We start from the raw sequence: 19,071 nt of genomic DNA on the forward strand, positions 1-19,071 counted from the left end.
ATGATGTCTGTGTGGTCATTCAAATTGCTGCATGGAGGTGTATGGGGACACAGCTTCTTTTTAATGTTCTGCATGATCCAGAGCCAGGCTGTTGGCATGTGATGGTGCAGAGGATAAGGAAAGGAAATAATTCATGTCCTGTGACCCTTCTCTGGAAATTAAAAAAAAAACAAAAAAAAACCCTCCAATAACATTTCCCAGGCAGTAGCCTAGTTTACTCATCAACAACAGAAGTTGAGTCAAATGCTTCTTGTTTGTGGTTCTTCAGAGCAAAGTTGAGAGCCTATAAAAAGTTTGCTGTGTACACAGTCGTAGTGTTTGTTCTGTCAATGTTTTTGTTCATTAGCTTTGATTGAAGTCATGCCATTATTCACAGGCAGGGATTGCTTCATGGCTAGTCAGCCTGAAAGGTAGAACACTGGTATGGTGCCTACCATGCATGGTGCATATAATATAGTTTGGCTGAATATAGACCATTTACTTCTGCCTAAATCGAATCTTATGGATTCTCATTGTTGGGGGTTGTAACCCATCTGCAGGGCGTAGGCCTCGCTAGCTCTGCTCCCAGGTGAGTCAGTCCTTGCCGGGCAAGATGCTACTAGCTGTGTTGGTCTCCTTGCCAAGCAATACCACACTGGTTGAACTGTACTGTAATAGTGGGCCCTTTGTCATTGCTCATATGTCATCGTAGACTGACCCCTGCAGCACGGCCTATAGGGTAGGAAATTATTTTTGAGTGCTATTTACTGTATATTATAAACTTTAGCCAAACTTTTCTTTCCAATTAAAGTTGTTACTCTGGGTTTGCTACAGCTCTTTTCAGAGAGGTTGTTTTCATAGCAATCAGCCATTGGACCATGTCCCAGAATGATGTCGTCCGAGTCAGCTCTTTCTAGAACTTGCAATTAGAAATGAATGAAATGTCCACTGTGCTAGAAACTAGCAGTACCTTACTTGACAAAATCGGCCAACTTCAGAAGTTTGTGTAGTGAGTGCCTTTGTGCCACTGAGCTGTGGCAGAAACGATCCCAGCTCTTCAGAGATGGTTACCAGGTGCAGTTGCTAAAGTTATACGGTAACACCCAACACTTCCTGTGCAAGCCTATTTTAAACGTGCTACAGAGAAAACATTAAAAAGCCTACCTGCATGCTAATCACTTTCCCAGGGATCAGACCAACCCCAGCACGGGCTCTGATAGGAGCTGTCCATCAAACCCCCAGTGAAGGGAGATTCCTTAAGGTTACCTGTTCATCACAGCTTCAGCTCAGAACAAGCCCAGTTTTATGAGGCCTCAGTAGGCCCTGTCCTTCCTACCCTTCCCTAAGGACTGGTGCTATTTATCCAAGAGTCCTTCCTTTGCGGGTTCGTCAATGGAGAATCCAGTGTGAACCAGTATATGCACCTTTCCTGGGGGTGGCTTCAGAGGGCTGGTAAGCAGGGAAATTACATTAGTATCCCCATCCCTGGTAGAGAAGGCACATCCAGTGCCACAATAATACACGCACAGCAAACCTCAACTTAATATCATAAGGTTTGCCCAGGATATTACAGAACAGTGTCAGTCTTTCGCAGTAACAACCAGTGGTGACATCATACCAGCCAAGTCAGTCATATTTGCTGTCCTCTACCTCTCTTGCAAACATCTGTCCACATGCTGTTCAGGCTGATAGAAAAAGTCCAGTCTGGGCTTAGCATCACTCTAAGCATTACACTGCCCCTAGACTAACCTAGAGGAGAATTCTTCAGAGGGATCCTTTGGTCTTGGGGTTGGAGCCCCAAATGCTGAAGGATCTTCTCTCAATCTTAATCTGGTCAATGTGCCATCTTTCATATGGACCCGACCTGATAGAACCCCAGAGTGTGGGAGTTAAAACTAGCTAGTGCATAGGGTCCCACTTACACATGAAGAACTTTAGGTAAATGCCTGTGTTTTGTAATTTTTTTCCTCATAATGAAATTTGGAGATGGAAGCCCAGCTCAGCCTTTCTCGGTTAGAGGCCCCTTGCAGAAAATACAGTTACGTCTTGGTGCTTCCAGTCAGTTCAAGAGCACTTGAGTGTCTAGTCCAGGGATAGGCAACCTATAGCATGTGCGCCGAAGGCAGCACGTGAGCTGTTTTTCAGTGGCACTTACACTGCCTGGGTCCTGGCCACCGGTCTGAAGGACTCTGCATTTTAATTTAATTTTAAATGAAGCTTCTTAAACATTTTAAAAATCTTATTTACTTTACATACAATAATTTAGTTATACATTATAGATGTATAGAAGGAGATCTAAAAATGTTAAAATGTATTACTGGCACACGAAACCTTAAATTAGGGTGAATAAATGAAGACTCAGCACACACCACTTCTGAAAGGTTGCCGACCCGGTCTAGTCTTTCTACCCTACGCTAAAGCCCCCTCTGCTTTACAATGTAAGCTCTTTAGGGCAAGGATTGCGTTGCCCTCTCTCTGTTCAGCACCTAGCCCAACAAGGCCTCAGTCCAGATCAGGGGCCTCTAGATATGACGTTGATGTAAATGCTGCTCACATGCAAACGGATGTTCGTTGCAAAGGCAAGCACTTAAAATGCCATATTTATGGCTGCCTTTGCACCTGAGTTCTGTTCCCTGGGGAAATCTAGCCTGTGCACTGAGGCAGGAGTTCTGTTAAAGACAAAATAGTATGTGATCATGTAATTAAAGACCATCATAATGCCATACACATGGGGGGATGTCAAATTAAGGCTACACGAGCACCCTTTGTTAAAAGTAGATCTTGCATAACTTCTGTTCCTTTAAAAGAAAAGAGTTAAACTACTAACAACCTCCCCCCTCATGCATCAGCAGCAGGTTTGATCTATAGAACTGACTACATTAGCAACCTTTTCCTGCTGGCAGCTGTCCCTGGGCTTGGCTGCTGGTGCTATGTGCTGGGTCTAGGGGTGCCCCCGGCCTGTCATTCTTCCTCCCCTCTGGGAGGTGGAGGGGAGTTGCTGCCCCATGTGATGCCCCTGGTGGGAAGAGGGGATGGGCTGCTGTGAAGATGTGCCAAGTCCAGGGAGGCATGTGGGAGGCCCAGCTCTCTCATCTCCCTCCCACTGCTACAGCTAGCTCCCAGATCATTCCAGCATAGTGGTGGTGTGGGCCTGGCTGTAGAATGTTCACATTCAGTTATTTTGGTAGGTTGCCAACATTTCCCTGGGGAAGCAAGCGAGAGAAGGAAAGAGTGACTTCAGCTTGTATCAGTGAGCACAGGGTCTGTCTCAGCCAAACCCAAATGGAATCAAGAGAGAAAGGAAAAGCACTTCTGTAGCCTGGGGATTTTCTTCCAGCCAAATTGCAGTTTAAATACAGTTCAATTTATATCCTGGAAAGCAGGGACTTGAAAAGGATTTAGGGGTCATGGCGGACAAGCAACTCAATAGGCTCTCCCATTGTAATGCTGTGGCAGAAAGGGCTAAGAGGATCCTTGGAGGAGGGGTAGATAAAAATTGACTTAAACATTGAATCTTTTTCCTTTTAAATAACCTGATTAAAATTAAATTTGAAATTGACAGCTAGTTTTAAGGACTACACTTCAATCTGTTAAAATCATTTAAATAAAGTCAGAGTCCCCAAATTTTAATTTAGTAAATGGTGCTGCTTTTTTAATTATTTACTGTTTCCCAGGGAAACCATCTCACTTTCTATGTCAACTCAAGCCTTATAAATGTCAATGTCATGTTCTGCTGAGGTATGTCAATTAATTTGTCTGTAGAATGGAGAAATTCTGGTATTTACATTTTTCCAAATGTAAATGACTGTCACTTTCTGTTGCCCAGAAAAACTTTTGCCTGAATTGCTTTTGGTTTCAGTTTAGCTAGCAAATGCAGAGAGTGAACGAGCGCTACATTTGGACTAGTAGTTCATTCAAAGCTGGCTGAAAACAAGAGGGAATTGAACTAGCAGGAAAACTTGTTTTCATCTTTCAATGTATGAATAAAACCAGGTTGGAGAGGATGTGAGATCTATTAAGCATAAAAACATGAAGGGCGTGGGGCAGATATTTCAAAGTTATTTTAAGCACCAAAACGTTTTGAACAAGGTACCTGGTAGGAATATAATTTCTATACTATATCCTCCTGGTTAACCAAAAGTACCAATTTTTTAAATAAGGACAACGTTTGGTTTCAATTCAGCATGTTTTAATGGTTAACCACCAATAAAAATGCACCTTTCTTTAGGAAAATTAACCAAGTGCAAATAAGAACATAAGAATGGCCATACTGGGTAAGACCAATGGTCCATCTAACCCAGAGTCCTGTCTTCTGATAGTGGCCAATGCCAGGTGCCCCAGAGGGAATGAACAGAACAGGTAATCATCAAGTGGTCCATTCCCTGTCTCCGTTCCCAGCTTCTGGCAAATGTAAATGACTGTCAGTTTCTGTTGCCCAGAAAAACTTTTGCCTGAATTGCTTTTGGTTTCAATGCTAGCAAATGCAGAGAGCGAACGAGCGCTTCATTTGGACTAGTAGTTCATTCAAAGCTGGCTGAAACAAGACAAAACAAAATTAAAATTGATTTGTATAAATTCAGATTTCCTCCTTGAAGACTGAATCATGATTGAAATGGATTTGACTCAATCTGTTCCTGCAGGTATATAATGAATAAGAGTATGAATGTGATTTTTACTTCTGTGTATGGCATTGGCCAGAAAAATGCTGGAATATTGCTTACAGTCCTGGTGTTTGCATTTTTAAAAATGTGTTGAAAATTGCAGAGGGTGCAGAAAAGAGCCACAAAAATGATTTGAGGTCTGGAGAAAATGTATTACAGTGAGTGACTAACAGCTCAGTCTGTATAGTTTATTACCAAAAAACCCTCAAAAAATGGAGCTGGTTGACGGTGTGGAAGCACCTTCCTGGGGAGAAAACACCAGGTATTAAAGGACTTCTGCATCTAGTGAAGAAAAACTTACCAAGAACTAATGGCTGGAAGCTGAAACCAGACAAATTTAGATAGAAATAATGGACACATTTTTAACAGGTGTGACGAAGTTCCTGCTCTGCCTGGGTGGGTCCTGTGCTTATTGGCGGATTTGCTTGCCTCAGAGATCTTCCCCTCTGTTGGAACCCATAGTTCGGGTTAACTCCTCCTGTGTCTGATCAGGAGTTGGGAGGTTTGTGGGGAACCTGGGCCCATCCTCTACTCCAGGTTCCAGCCCAGGGCCCTGTGGATAGCAGCTGTCTATAGCGCCTCCTGTAACAGCTGCATGACAGCTACAACTCCCTGGGCTACTTCCCCATGGCCTCCTCCAAACACCTTCTTTATCCTCACCACAGGACCTTCCTCCTGGTGTCTGATAACGCTTGTACTCCTTAGTCCTCCAGCAGCACAGCCTCTCACTCTCAGCTCCTTGCGCCTCTTGCTCCCAGCTCCTCACACGCACTTCCTCTCCTCTGGCTCCTCCCCATCTGACTGGAGAGAGCTCCTTTTAAAACCCAGGTGCCCTGATTAGCCTACCTTGATTGGCTGCAGGTGTTCTAATCAGCCTGTCTACCTTAATTGGTTCTAGCAGGTTCCTGATTACTCTACTCTAGTGCAGCCCATGCTCTGGTCACTCAGGGAACAGAAAACTACTCAGCCAGTGACCAGTATATTTGCCCTCTACCAGACTCCTGTACCCCACTGATCTGGGTCTGTCACACAGGATGATTAACCATTGGAAGAAATGACCAAGAGAAGTGGCAGATTCTCCATCTTTAGATGTCTTCAGATCAACATTGGATGCCTTTCTGGAAGAGGCTTTGGTCAAACAAGGTCTTGGGCTCAACACTGGGGTAACTGGGTGAAATTCTGTGCCCTGTGACTTACAGGATGTCAGGCTAGATGATCTAATGATCCATTTTGGCCTTTATCTAGTCATCAAAGGCTTCAACCAGCAATGGAGGTGCTAACTTTTGTAAAAAGGTCAACAAACATTTCTTGCCGTGGAAAGTGTTAGGCAACTGAATACAGGGGTTGCTACTGGCTCCCATGACCTGTGTTTTGGAACGCCAGATTGAGTAACCATTTGAGATGATATAGGGGAATAAGCTAAAACTGGCTAGTCTTGGCTTCCTCCTCAAGTTTATTAAAAATCTTTTTGCTTGTGATCAGTGGTGAAGAGGTGACTTCAGGCTTCTTGTTAAGGTTTCAAAGGCTTAAATAAATCTAGGCTCAATGACTACGTGGTACTGGTGTGTGCGTGTATGTACGTACACACACACACACACACACACACACACACACACACACAAAAACATATTTTTAATGTATCCTCTTTACATTCTAGAGATGCACAAGCCCAGGGCTGGAGGAGTCAGGGCCTGCGGAGTAAACTCTCCTGGTGTGAAGGAGTGCGCTCCTGCTTCAGGTTAACGTTCCAGGCCTAGTGCCAGTTGGAGCGGTTGTTTAGATCCAGCCTTGTGAGCCACTGCAATCCAGATGGGCAATTGCTTTGCTGTGTCAGTATTAGGATTTCAAGCAGCGCTCTTTGGCGGGGAAGGGGAAGGTAGGGTAAGTCTACACAGCAGCAGGGCGTGATTCAAGCTAATATGCTAAAAATAGCAGTGTGGACACTGTGGCTCGGTTGGAGACTCGTGCTAACCTTGCGGGTGGGGTGGCTAGCTTGAGTCTGTCGATCTGGGCTGGGGGGCTTGCTCCCAGCTGCAGTGTAGATGTGCCATTAGTGGCTGGCAAGGGAGCCTGAGCGTACAGTCTTGCGATCCTGCTAACGAGCTGATTGCATCTTGGTTCCTGTCTGCTTGCAAACATGACCACATTGCTTGGAGATTGAAGAGAAGGAAGGGACCTGCTTCTATCTGATAATGTGCATGTTGCATGGCCAGCACTCTAAACCGACTTCATCCCCCTCCCAAAGCTCGCAGGGAGGAGTGAGTTTTGTGATCTGGGAATCTGATCACTTTCGTGGTAGCTCCTCCTGGAGTCGGTGTGAATGTTAAAGGAGTCTGGGGAGGGGAGCGAGGGTGGCTCTTATGGGAAAGGTAAATTACAGGTCTGTCGCATCTTACGGTGGGGTTACGTTCCGCAGTCAGCACGTAAAGCAAAAATCGCGTATGGTTAAAATTACATTGAGTGTAATGGTGGGCGGAATCACCCGCACTACAGGTACAGTATTAAAATTGTTGGTTTTTTGGGTTTTTTTTGTTTTTGCCGACCACGTAAAGCTGAAATTGCACATGTTAAATGCGCATAAGATGTGACAGACTTGTACAGCAGTGGTGGGACAGGTCTGGCCCTAAGTTGGGTCTGACGAAACCAGCACACAAAGAGCTGTTTGTGAAGTCAGGCAGTGCCACTTTCCCAGTGGCCTCTCAAGAGCTACTCACGCTGTCTCCTTCTAGCCATGGAGACTCATCTCCTCACAAGGGATGACTTGACATCTAGCCCTGTAGCGTCATATCCAAAGCAGCAGGGCTGCGGGATCTGGAGATGAGGAGTCAGTCTGGGTCCTGTTTGAGAGCCAGCTCCATTTTGGCCCAGTTACACTTGTCTGGGCGCCTCTCCCCCTTCGGGCCCTCATCTGCCTCTGCTCCTTTTGCAGCCGCTCACTGTGACCTGGATGTAAAACGGGCATCGCCTCCTCTGTTCTAAAATGGGATCTTGCATCTCCTCTTCAAATACCTCTGATATAGGCAGGGAGAGCTTGGCCTGAGACCTTCGGAGAAAGAAGAAAGTGTCTTGTAGGCCTTTGTTCCTGTAGTGTGTGAACATCTCGCTGTCTATAAGGGTATGTCTATACTACGAAATTAGGTTGAATTTATAGAAATAGATTTTTTTAGAAATCAATTTTATACAGTCGATTTGTGTGTCCCCCCACTTAAGACCATTAACTCGGCAGAGTGTGTCCACTGTACCGAGGCTAGCGTCAACTTCCAGAGCATTGTACTGTGGTAGCTATCCTACAGTTCCCGCAGTCTCTGCCACCCATTGGAATTCTGGGTTGAGATCCTAATGCCTGATGGGCTGCTCAGCTCACCATCACCGTATGTCTCCTGGGTTCTGGCAGATGTGGCACTGCATTGCTGCACAGCAGCAGCTCATTGCCTTTTGGCAGCAGACGGTGCATTACGATTGGTAGCCGCCGTCGTCTCCTGGGTGCTCTTTTAGCTGACCTCGGTGAGGTCGGTCGGGGTGCCTGGACATAAATGGGACTGACTTCAGGTCATTCTCTTTTTAAGTTTTGTCCTTAAAACCTTAAAACTGGAGATTCAGTCCTGTCTGCAGTTGTACTGCACCATCTTCTGGCGAGCACCCAGGAGACGAGGATGGCTAGCAGTCGTACTGCACTGTCTGCTGCCAGCCTAAGATGTATAAGAAAGATGGAGTGGATCAAAACAAAAAAGAGACCAGATTTGTATTCATTTGCTCCCCGTTCCCTCCCTCCGTGAATAGTGGTGGGAGGGGTAACTCAGTGGTTTGAGCATTGGCCTGCTAAACCCAGGGTTTTGAGTTCAATCCTTTTAGGGGGCCATTCTGTGTGACAGTTGTGTGTGTTTCTCCTTGATGCAAACCCATCTCCTTTGTTGATTTTAATTCCCTGTGAGCCAAGTTGCCCCTCCCTCTTTCAGAGCAATGGTAGACAATCATTCTGTGCCTTTTTTCAGCACAGAGGCTATAACACAGCAAGCATGGAGCCCGCTCAGATCCCCGCAGCAATTATGAGCCCTGCAAACAGCACACACATTATCTTGCAGGATATTCAGAACCAGAACCTGCAAAAGCAAAACCAGGTGAAGAGGCAACGGTAGCTCAGTGACAAGAGTGATGAGGACCTAGACATGGACACAGACTTCTCTCAAAGTACGGGCTCTGGCAATGTGGACGTCATGGTGTTAATGGGGCAGGTTCATGCCATGGAACGCCAATTCTGGGCCCATGAAACAAGCACAGACTGGTTGGACCACATAGTGTTGCATGTCTGTGATGATTCCCAGTGGCTACAAAACTTTTGCATGCGTAAGGGCACTTTCATGGAACTTTGTGACTTGCTTTCCCCTGCCCTGAAGCGCAAGAATGAGAGCAGCCCTCACAGTTGAGAATCGAGTGGCGATAGCCCTTGGAAGCTTGCAACACCAGACAGCTACCGATCAGTTTGGAGTGGACAAATCTACTGTGGGGGCTGCTGGGATCGAAGTAGCCAACGCAATCAAAGAGCTGCTGATATCAAGGGTAGTGACTCTGGGACATGTGCAGGTCATAGTGGATGGCTTTGCTGCAATGGGATTCCCTAAGTGTGGTGGGGCGATAGATGGAACCCATATCCCTAACTGGGCACCGGAGCATCAAGGCAGTGAGTACATAAACCAAAAGGGGTACTCTCGAATGGTGCAGCAAGCACTGGTGGATCACAAGGGACTTTTCACCAACATCAACATGAGATGTCAGGGAAAGGTACATGACGCTCGCATCTTCAGGAACTCTGGCCTGTTTCAAAAGCTGCAGCAGGGAACTTTCTTCCCAGACCAGAAAATAACCATTGGGGATGTTGAAATGCCTATAGTTATCCTTGGGGACCCAGCCTACCCCTTAATGTCATGGCTCATGAAGCGGTACATAGGCAGCCTGGACAGTGGTCAGGAGCTGTTCAACTCTAGTCTGAGCAAGTGCAGAATGGTGGTAGAATGTGCATTTGGACATTTAAAAGCGCGCTGGCGCAGTTTACTGACTCAGATAGACCTCAGTGAAACCAATATTCCCATTGTTATTACTGCTTGCTGTGTGCGCCACAGTATCTGTGAGAGTAAGGGGGAGACTTTATGGCGGGCTGGGACGTTGAGGCAAATCTCTTGGCCGCTGATTACGCGCAGCCAGACACCAAGGCAGTTAGCAGAGTACAGGAGGGTGCGGTGCACGTCAGAAGCTTTGAAAACCAGTTTCATGACTGGCCAGGCTATAGTGTGAAAGTTCGGTTTGTTTCTCCTTGATGAAGGCCCCCCTGCCCCTCCCCCGATCTTGGTTCACTCTACTCCTTGTAAGCTAACCACCCTCCCCTCCCCCCTTCGATCACTGCTTACAGAGGGAATAAAGTCAATGTTGCTTCACATTCATGCATTCTTTATTAATTCATCACACAAATAGAGGGATAACTGCCAAGGTAGCCCGGGAGGGGTGCGGGAGGAGGGAAGGACAAGGCTACACTGCACTTTAAAACTTATTGAATGCCAGCTTTCTGTTGCTTGGGCAGTCCTCTGGGGAGGAGTGGTTGGGTGCCCGGAGGCCTGCCCACCGTGTTCTTGGGCATCTGGGTGAGGAGGCTATGGAAATTGGGGAGGAGGGCGGTTGGTTACACAGGGGCTGAAGTGGTGGTCTGTGCTCAAGCTGCCTTTCCTGAACCTCAGCATACCAGAGCATATCAGTTTGTTCCTCCAGTAGCCTCAGTGTCGCCTCTTGCCTTCTGTCACCAAGCCGATGCCACTTATTATCTTCAGCCCACCACCTGTCCTCGTGTTCATATTGTGCTCTCCTGGGCTCTGACATTGTCTGCCTCCATGCATTCTGCTGGGCTCTTTCAGTGTGGGAGGACTGCATGAGCTCAGAACATTTCATCACGAGTGCCGTTTTTTTCGCTTTCTAATCTTCGCTAGCCTCTGGGAAGGAGAAGATAGTGTGAGCGTTGAAACATTTGTAGCTGGTGGAGGGGAAAAAAAGGGAGAGTGGTAGTTAAAAAGACACATTTTAGAGAACACTGGTAGACTCTTTCATGGCAAACCTTGCTGTTAACATTACATAGCACATGTGCTTTCGGTACAAGGTTGCATTTTGCCTCTTATTGAGGGTATGCTGCTTTGGTGTGAGAGATCATTCCTGCAGGGCTGGGCAACAGAATTTGGCTTGCAGGCAGCCATGGTAAGACAGAGTCTTTTGGCTTTGTTAACCTTCATAACGTGGGAATGGTTTCAAACAGCAGTGCCCTCATTTCCCATACCAAGCAGCCGTTGGGCTGGCCATTTAAAATGGGTTGACAGTTTAAAAGGAGGAGGGGCTGTGGTTTTGGGTTAACGTGCAGCACAAACCCAACTAACTCCTCTCCCCCCTCCCCCCCACATGCGCGCACACGCACACAATTCTCTGGGATGATCACTTCATCCTTTCCCCCTCCGTGTGGCTAACAATGGGGAACATTTCTGTTCAGCCACAGGCAAACAGCCCAGCAGGAACAGGCACCTCTAAATGTCCCCTTAATAAATCACCCTATTTCAAGCAAGTGACCATGAATGATATCACTCTCCTGAGGATAACACAGAGAGATAAAGAACGGATGCCTTATGCAATGATTCCAGACTATGTGCTACTGGCTTGGCGTGGTAAAATGTCCTACCATGGAGGCCAGAATAAGGCTGCCCTCCGCAGAAACCTTTTGCAAAGGCTTTGGGAGTACGTCCAGGAGAGCTTTATGGAGATGTCCCTGGAGGATTTCCGCTCTATCCCCAGACATGTTAACAGACTTTTCCGGTAGCTGTACTGGCTGTGAATGCCAGGGCAAATTAAGCATTAAATACGCTTGCTTTTAAACTATAATATTTACTAAGGTATACTCACCAGAGGTCCCTTCTCTGCCTGGCAGGTCTGGGAGGCAGCCTTGGGTGGGTTGGGGGGTACTGACTCCCGGTCCAGGGTGAGAAAGAGTTCCTGGCTGTTTGGGAAAATGATTTCTCCACTTGCTTTCTGTGAGCTATCTTCAACCTCCTCCTCATCTTCTTCCTTGTTCCCAAAACCCACATGCCTGTTGCGTGCTACTCCATTTATGGAGTCAAAGCACAGGGGTGGAGTAGTTGTAGGGGCACCTCCTAGAATGGCATGCTGCTCATCACAGAAGCTGCATGTCTGGGGCTCTGACTTGGAGCGGCCGTTTGCCTTTCTGTTTCATTAATAGGCTTGCCTCAGCTCCTTAAGTTTCACACGGCACTGCTGCGCGTCCCTGATATAGCCTGTGTCCTTCATGCTGTTGGAGATTTTTTTTCAAATGTTTGGGCATTTCGTCTTTTGGAAGGGAGTTCTGATAGCATGGATTCGTCTGCCCATACAGCAATCAGATCCCGTACCTCCCGTTCAGTCCATGCTGGGGCTCTTTTGCGATTCTGGGACTCCATCATGGTCACCTTTGCTGATGAGATCTGCACTCTCCTGCATATTGCCATGGTGGCCAAACAGGAAATGAGATTGAAAAGTTTGTAGGCCTTTTCCTGTCTACTTGGCCAGTGCATCTGAGTTGAGAGCGCTGTCCAGAACGGTCACAATGGATCACTCTGGGATAGCTCCTGGAGGCAATACCTTCGAATTGCTACCACATTATCCCAAATTTGACTTGGCAAGGTCAATTTCAGCGCTAATCCCTTCGTCGGGGAGGAGTACAGAAATCGATTTTAAGAGCCCTTTAAGTTGAAAAAACCGGCTTCGTCGTGTGGACGGGTGCAGGGTTAAATCAATGTAATGCTTCTAAATTCGACCTAAACTCGTACTGTAGACCAGGGCTAATGGGGCTATACACCCAACACCTCCCATTTTACAGTGGGAGAAGTGCCTTCACTTCCCCATGACTTGATTGCCTGGGCTAATGCAGTGAATCCTTTGACACAAGTTGGAAATGGCTGCTGCCCTTCAATGGCCAGTTGCATGAAGTGTACATAATGACTAGTACTAGCCCGTTCCTGGTGACTGGTTCTCTCAGTCCAGCCGAAAAGACTGAGAGAGTCCAATGTGCATGCAGGCCCCTGGAGCTGCCTCTCTTCCCGCGTCCCAGAGGCTCCTGGCTGGCACAGGGGACTACAGTTTTTGTCTTTGCCAGGCCATGCTAGTCCCCTGACCACAGGGATGGCTCCATCCTATGCTGTGGCTCACAATAGGCCTCTTGGCCCTGCAGGGAGGAGGTGGTGTGTGGAAAGGGGCAGATGTCAGCTCTGGGAAACCTCATTTCCATTAAATGTAAATTAAAATAACTCCAGTGTCTGATTGGCTAGTCCTCCCCTCCCCCTCGCCAGGGTAGTGCTCCCCTCTGCAAGGCAGGGACACTTCAGATGCCAGCGCAGATGCTTTCAGCCCAAGCAAAAACAACAAGGAATCTGGTGGCACCTTAAAGACTAACAGATTTATTTGGGCACAAGCTTTAGTGGGTATAAAACCCACTTCTTCACCAACAAAGTATCCGGCATAGGCCCAGCCCTTGCTCATGTTGTGTGACTGGAAGAAGTGCCCGAAATAGCTCTCAAACTCCTGTATTAGGCAACTCTGCTGACAGTGCTCGGTTCTGGGAACTTTCCCTGCAGAAGAACCGGTCCTCCCAGTGCACTCTGTCTGCTGGAGAACGCACTGTGGTTCATCCCCGTCTGGGACCTGCCTAGGCAGCAAAGCGTGGCTGTGGCAAATGCTCCCTGGACCTGGCTTTCTGTAGCCGCTCTGGGAAACACCTTGTGCAGCTTCGGTTGCTCTTGGGCTGCAGGCTCAGAGCTGTCTCCTGCCTCCAGCTTGCTTGCTTCTCTGTGTTGCTGTTTGCAAATAGCAGCATGTCCTCCTGGGCCTCAGCAAGCTAAAAGCTTTGGTGGGGATGAGATTAAATAGACTAATGTGCTCATTTCCTCTGGCCAGGCTCATGTAGAGTAGAGGACAGAGCAAAATGCACAACAAACTATCTGTTTGTTGTTAACTGATCCCTTATTCCAGGCCAGGAAATAACTATTTCCTGATCATGACCAGAGGGTATTCCCTGCAGTGCAGCTGCAGATTTTGCCCGGGCAGGCAGGTGTTTTTAGTTATGAACTAAGTAATGCCATTGAATTAGGGAAATCTTTGGGTGAGGTGAGCCGTGAGCTGCGGAATCGGTGCCAGCATTCGGGAAGGAGGGAAGGTGGATTTGGGGAGCGATTGGTTAACGGCCAGTCTCTCCAAAGTAACTTGGAGCCACAAGGCACAAGCAGGTTTCACGTGGCTGTGGCACTTCCTCACTGGAGAGCCCTAGCGCACTGAACAATGCACGGTAGAAAGGCCTGTCTCTTCATGGTGACTGCGGGTGAGACGTGCATGACTGGAGCGGCCCTCCCAGCAGGGAAACGTGCAGGGCAGGGCTGCACCTGGGGTTGTGTGATGCATGGGGAGAAAAGCCTCTTGCGCAGCGTCAGATGTGCTGGCCCCAGTACACTGGGCCAGCTCAGTGCAGCACAGGGGAGCTGCTTTGGTGCCGCTGATGCGAGGTGTCCCCCAAAGCAGGCAGAGAGCAGTGCCTCCTGCCTGGCTGGAGCCTCAGGTGACCGCTCCTGTTGCCCGAGCTCCAGGGAAAGGAGCTGGAGGTGGCATAGCTCCAGCATCCCTCCCTTGTGCTGCTTCTGCCTCTGTTCTCTAGGGGGGGCTGCTGGATTTACCCTGGGATTTAACCAGGAAGTCTCCAAATCTGGCTGCAGAGGGCCTTACAGTCTTGCTGGGAGTGGAACAAGGGGTGTCCAGCCCCATACACAGTAAAGAGCAACTCCTAGCTTCTGTCCCTGTGCTTGGGCAGCATCCTGTAGTGATGTGGGGTAGGAGATTGGCTGCAGTAGGTGAATGAAAGGTAGCATGGAGGGAGAGGCCCAGCTAAGATCAGCCCCTTCGTGCTGGGTTCTAGGTACTATGAGAGATCCAGACAGATGGCCCCTAACTCTCTGGGCCTCGCCGGCTGGCTGGTGGGTTGGTTGCCGCCAATGGCAGCATGCTCTTTTCTGCTCCATGAGACAGGCCGACAGCTCACTAGCAAGAAGCATGCACAGGAGCTAACCGCTCTGGGCCTCGGAGAGATCCTTTCACAGCACGATACGGTGCAGTGTAAAATTGAATGCTCCCCTGCTGCAGCAAGTGGGCCATTTCCAGCTCCGGGCTCGTCTGCAGAGCTTTATCCATGATGCAAGAAAATGATCCAAAAGCAGCTCAGTTGTTCCTCCAGCAAACACAGCCGAGGAGCATTTGACTTGTGGAGGGGAGTAATTTATTCAGCCTCTTGCAAGGTAGACTCATGTTAATAGTATTAATAACAACTGCTGACAGGGCTTCAAATTGCTTCCTGGGCCTGTCATCGCTGGCTAAGTGAGCCTAGCCCTGGGACGACCAAACTTTGCCCACCAAAGGGTTACAACCAATTTGCCTAAACCAGAGCAGGTTGCAGCTGCCATGTGGTCACTTTGTGGCAAGTCCAGATCCTGGTGTACCAACTTCCATCTTGACTGGTGTGGCTTCTGCATTACAAACTAGTGGCCCCTGTCAACATAGAACTCTCTGTGTCAACATAGAACAACCATGGGTTGCATTAGGCCTGGGTCCTGCATTTGGCTGTCATTGGCCTAGAGCATGGGATGCCCCAGCTGGGCTGAGTGCAGCATGAACTTAAAGGCAGGCAGCTGTTAACCTCACTTCCCTTCCTGCTCTGCCCCCCTTGCGTATGAGAGTCAGGAGGGCAAAGCGGGGGCACCCAGATTTCTCCCTTCTAGTGTCGGGGCTTGCTGACCCGTGGCCATGCGGACTATTTGTGCATTGACCTAGTTTTCCATTCTCCTCTCAGATCACCCATTCACCCTTTCTACGCCTCGGGAAACTGAGCAGTGTGGATCTCAATGATGATGTACGTGAACTGGTGAGTGGCACAGAAAGGAGCAAACGTTCCCCTTCTTGGTAACCGAGGCCAGGCTGCAGCAGATGGCTCCTCACAGAGCAGCAGCATGGTCCGTGGGAGGCAAACCCATTGCCAAGGGTCTGTCTTTCCATTATAAGTCTGCCTAACTTCTTCCTCTTCCCCACCAAAACCAGCTGCCTACTTCTTCCTGGAAACTATCATGTGTGAGCCCCCGACCCAGGAGATGCCTCTTGAAAAACTTAGTCAACGGATGACGTGTCTTGGACAAATTAGTCTGTGTCTTTGACTCCCTCCCTCCCTGCCCATACCCCCTCTGAGCTCCCACGTGGCCACAGCCGGTGCTCCAGGCTGTGCTTGGAGCACTCACTCGACAGGTATGCGTAATGGGGGAAGGGGAGTCCCAAAGAAGAGCATGGAAGTCACACTTGGTGCCCATGTGTGGCATTGCCGAGTTGGACCTAACGGCGAGCACAGCTGCATGGGAGAGGAGCTCACGGCTGGTCAGTGAGCATCCGAGGCTGAAGCTCCAATCCGGCTCCATGGAAAACTCGCTTTTGCTGTCTGAGCCAGATCTCTGGATTGTAGAGCTTCTGCTGGACAGGCCATTCACGTGCCATGCTGTCACCCCCGGACGTGGTCAGCCTCCTGCACTCCCCTCTCACTCACTAACCTCTCCATTCCCCGCTGCTGAGCCCTGGTCTTGTGTTCTCTTCAGTGTTTCCTTGCGGCTCTGTCCCCAAGCAAGAGCCGCATCCTCTGGCTCAGAGCATCCCTCGGGTGTGTATGCAGAAGGGTGGATCTGCCCCTCCCCCCGACATGTACTCTCCATTTGGGGGGGAGGGATAGCTCAGTGGCTTGAGCATTGGCCTGCTAAACCCAGGGTTGTGAGTTCAATCCTTGAGGGGGCTATTTGGGGAACTGGGGTAAAAATCTGGGGATTGGTCCTGCTTTGAGCAGGGGGCTGGACTAGATGACCTCCTGAGATCCCTTCCAACCCTAATATTCTATGAAGGGGGCGTTCAGCTGTCTGCTGAACATTGTCCTCCAAACCTGGTCCTATCAACCTGTTAGTCCGGAAACTGGAGTCCATGTGGAGGGCAGGGGATGGGCACTAGGGTGCCAGGATTGTGCTTTGGGGCCCATTGTGCCAGGGGGATGCTCTATGTGACTGGATTCTCATGGAATATTCCTGCCCCCAGCTTCACCTTTGTGAGGGCTGATCCTGGGCATGGGGGTAGAAATCCGGTTCAGAACATACCCTGCTAATGGGAAAACAGCCCTCTAGGGACAAGAGGCACCTGAGCCCTGGCTGAGAGGCCATGGTCCGTCCAAGCCCCTCTGGGATCACGGTTATTATGTCTCCTCCCAGAGCAGTGGGTGCTCGCCTGGTTTCCCTTCCCCTCTCACATCCTGTATCTGACTTTTGCCTCCCTCAGCTCCTGGGCTTCCCCCTCCATTTCCGTTGGGTTGCTGTTTGTTTGTGTTATGGTGGCACCAAACAAGGTCACTCACAGACACCATAGGACCAGGGGCCCTGCCTGAAGAGTGGACAGGCTGAGTGGGTGCTGAGCGGTCTTTCCTTTCTGGCAGGCGTAACCCTATGTAGTGGGAGAAGTCCTGTCACCAGTGGCTGACTCTCTATTCACCAGCTGGGTTCTGTGCCCTCTTTCTCACCTGTCAGATCCCATGGGCCAGAGAAGTGTCCCCCACCCCTTCATAAGCTGCCCCCAAGCTCCTCCGGAACCTCACGTACCCCAGAGGGCGGGGCTGGCCCTCAGGGGGATTGATCTAGAGTAACCCTTATGCACCATTTCACGTGGCATCTCTGAGTGCGAACCGCTGTGAGCAGGCCTGGGGAGCAGGAGTGGGTGGATTGTGTTCACACTGCTACTGGAGCCTGAAGTGCCTCTAGACTCACTGGTGTTCAGGTTTGCTGAGCTACAGTGATCTGACACTCCAACTCTTTTGTCTTTCTAGCTGCAGTGGTATGAACTAGGACACACGTTCTGTCTTTGCTTGGGACTAAGGCTGCCTCATAGCCATTCTCTTATCCTATAGCAGGGCCTTGGTTGTATTGCTGGTCTTCACCTGACATCAGGGCCCAGTTGTGCTAGATACTGTACCAACACCAGTCCCTGCCCGGCAGTGCTTGCAAACTTTCTAGAGGCAGGATACAAGTGAAAGTAACAAATGGGGCAGGCAGAAGATCAGAGTAACAGAGCTACGGTTCCACTATGAGGTAGCAATTTCTTGCTTTCTGCAGCCCCGTGCTCCCTGCTGTGCGCTCTGCGGGGATTTGTAGGGCCCAGGACAACAATGGAGCACTGGTAAATGAACCCCACCCCTTCCCTGCGCACGCAGTCGTTATATCAATTAGCTCAACGAAGGTTGTGCTCCCTGCTCCCGAAGGGAAGGGGGAGGGGTGACGATATTCTCGACATCTGGGACTGGATCGTAGTTCTTGATTGTTCTCTTAAAGCTCTTTTCCTCTTGATGTCTGTCTGTGCAGTGCCACAGGCCCCTAGGCCATGCGCTGGCATGCTAGGCAAGACCTCACAAAGCCTGTTTGAGCCAGTGTTGCCAACTGTCATGACTCTCACAACTCCTGTGGTACTGGGTGGTTTTCTTCAAGCCCCAGCTCCTTGGGTCATGTGAATACATGAAACTCTCATCTCTCTTTTTAGAAAGAATTTTAGCCCTCATTGTCTTTCAAAGAAAAGCTTAAAAATGTGATGCCCCCCCCCCCTTAAGGATCTAACACCTGAAGGCAAGTAAAAAGACCCTCACACTTCTTAATGGTTCATGATTCTTAAGCCAATCTCACGATTTTGGGGGTCTGACACCGGATTTTTAATGTCCAGGGTTGGCACGTAGTTGAGGACAGTAGGACAGAAATTTCTGTGGAGCTTGGTGCTTCTTGGTGCTTTCCCGCCTGACTTTTTTTCTCCAAACCCTCTGAAGCAAATGGAGTGCCAGCATCTGCTCCTGAATCTTCCCAGATCTCAGTGCCTGGGAACAATGACTATTTCCATGAAAACTGCTTTGCATGCTGTTGGTAACTTGCCAGGGGTGTCTCGGACGCCTTGGAAGCGTATCATCCAGCTGCTCTGTTTCCTCTTGTCTCCCAGCTAAAGCAGATCTTCCCTTCCCAGTGGGCACTCTAATTGGGAGCCTGCTTTGCTCTGAAGTGGAGGGAGAATTTCCTTGCCCTGGGAATGTGCCAGCCCTGTGCCAATCATCACCGGTGACCCCTCCAGCCTTTGCTCGCTGCTGATCATGAGTATCTCAGGCAAAAGTTTCGGTCACTGAGACCTGAACAAATGACAACGATAAAGGCTTGAACTGTTCCTAAGAAACACTCCCAAGGGACCAGGCTGGAGGTCTTAAAGCATCAATTGGTATGAATATATAGCTATAATAGTGCAGCTCCCTTACCACCTCCCTATTCTGGAC

General features: G+C 49.0%; 1 protein-coding gene across 4 annotated transcripts in view; it reads left to right on the plus strand.

Annotated features, from left to right (window-relative positions):
• Positions 1-19,071, plus strand: part of CLCN7 (chloride voltage-gated channel 7) — a 60,582-nt gene that overhangs the window by 6,407 nt on the left and 35,104 nt on the right. For 2 of the 4 annotated variants that reach the window (XM_030577078.1, XM_030577077.1), the window contains exon 2: positions 15,547-15,618. The exons of 1 other annotated variant lie outside the window; for it this stretch is intronic. In XM_030577078.1, the coding sequence (XP_030432938.1) occupies positions 15,547-15,618 (72 nt within the window). The remainder of the gene's footprint in view (positions 1-15,546; positions 15,619-19,071) is intronic. One more of the 4 variants, XM_030577079.1, reaches the window with a different exon arrangement.

The sequence above is a fragment of the Gopherus evgoodei genome, chromosome 10, assembly GCF_007399415.2.
Source record: "Gopherus evgoodei ecotype Sinaloan lineage chromosome 10, rGopEvg1_v1.p, whole genome shotgun sequence".
Classification (NCBI taxonomy): domain Eukaryota; kingdom Metazoa; phylum Chordata; order Testudines; family Testudinidae; genus Gopherus; species Gopherus evgoodei.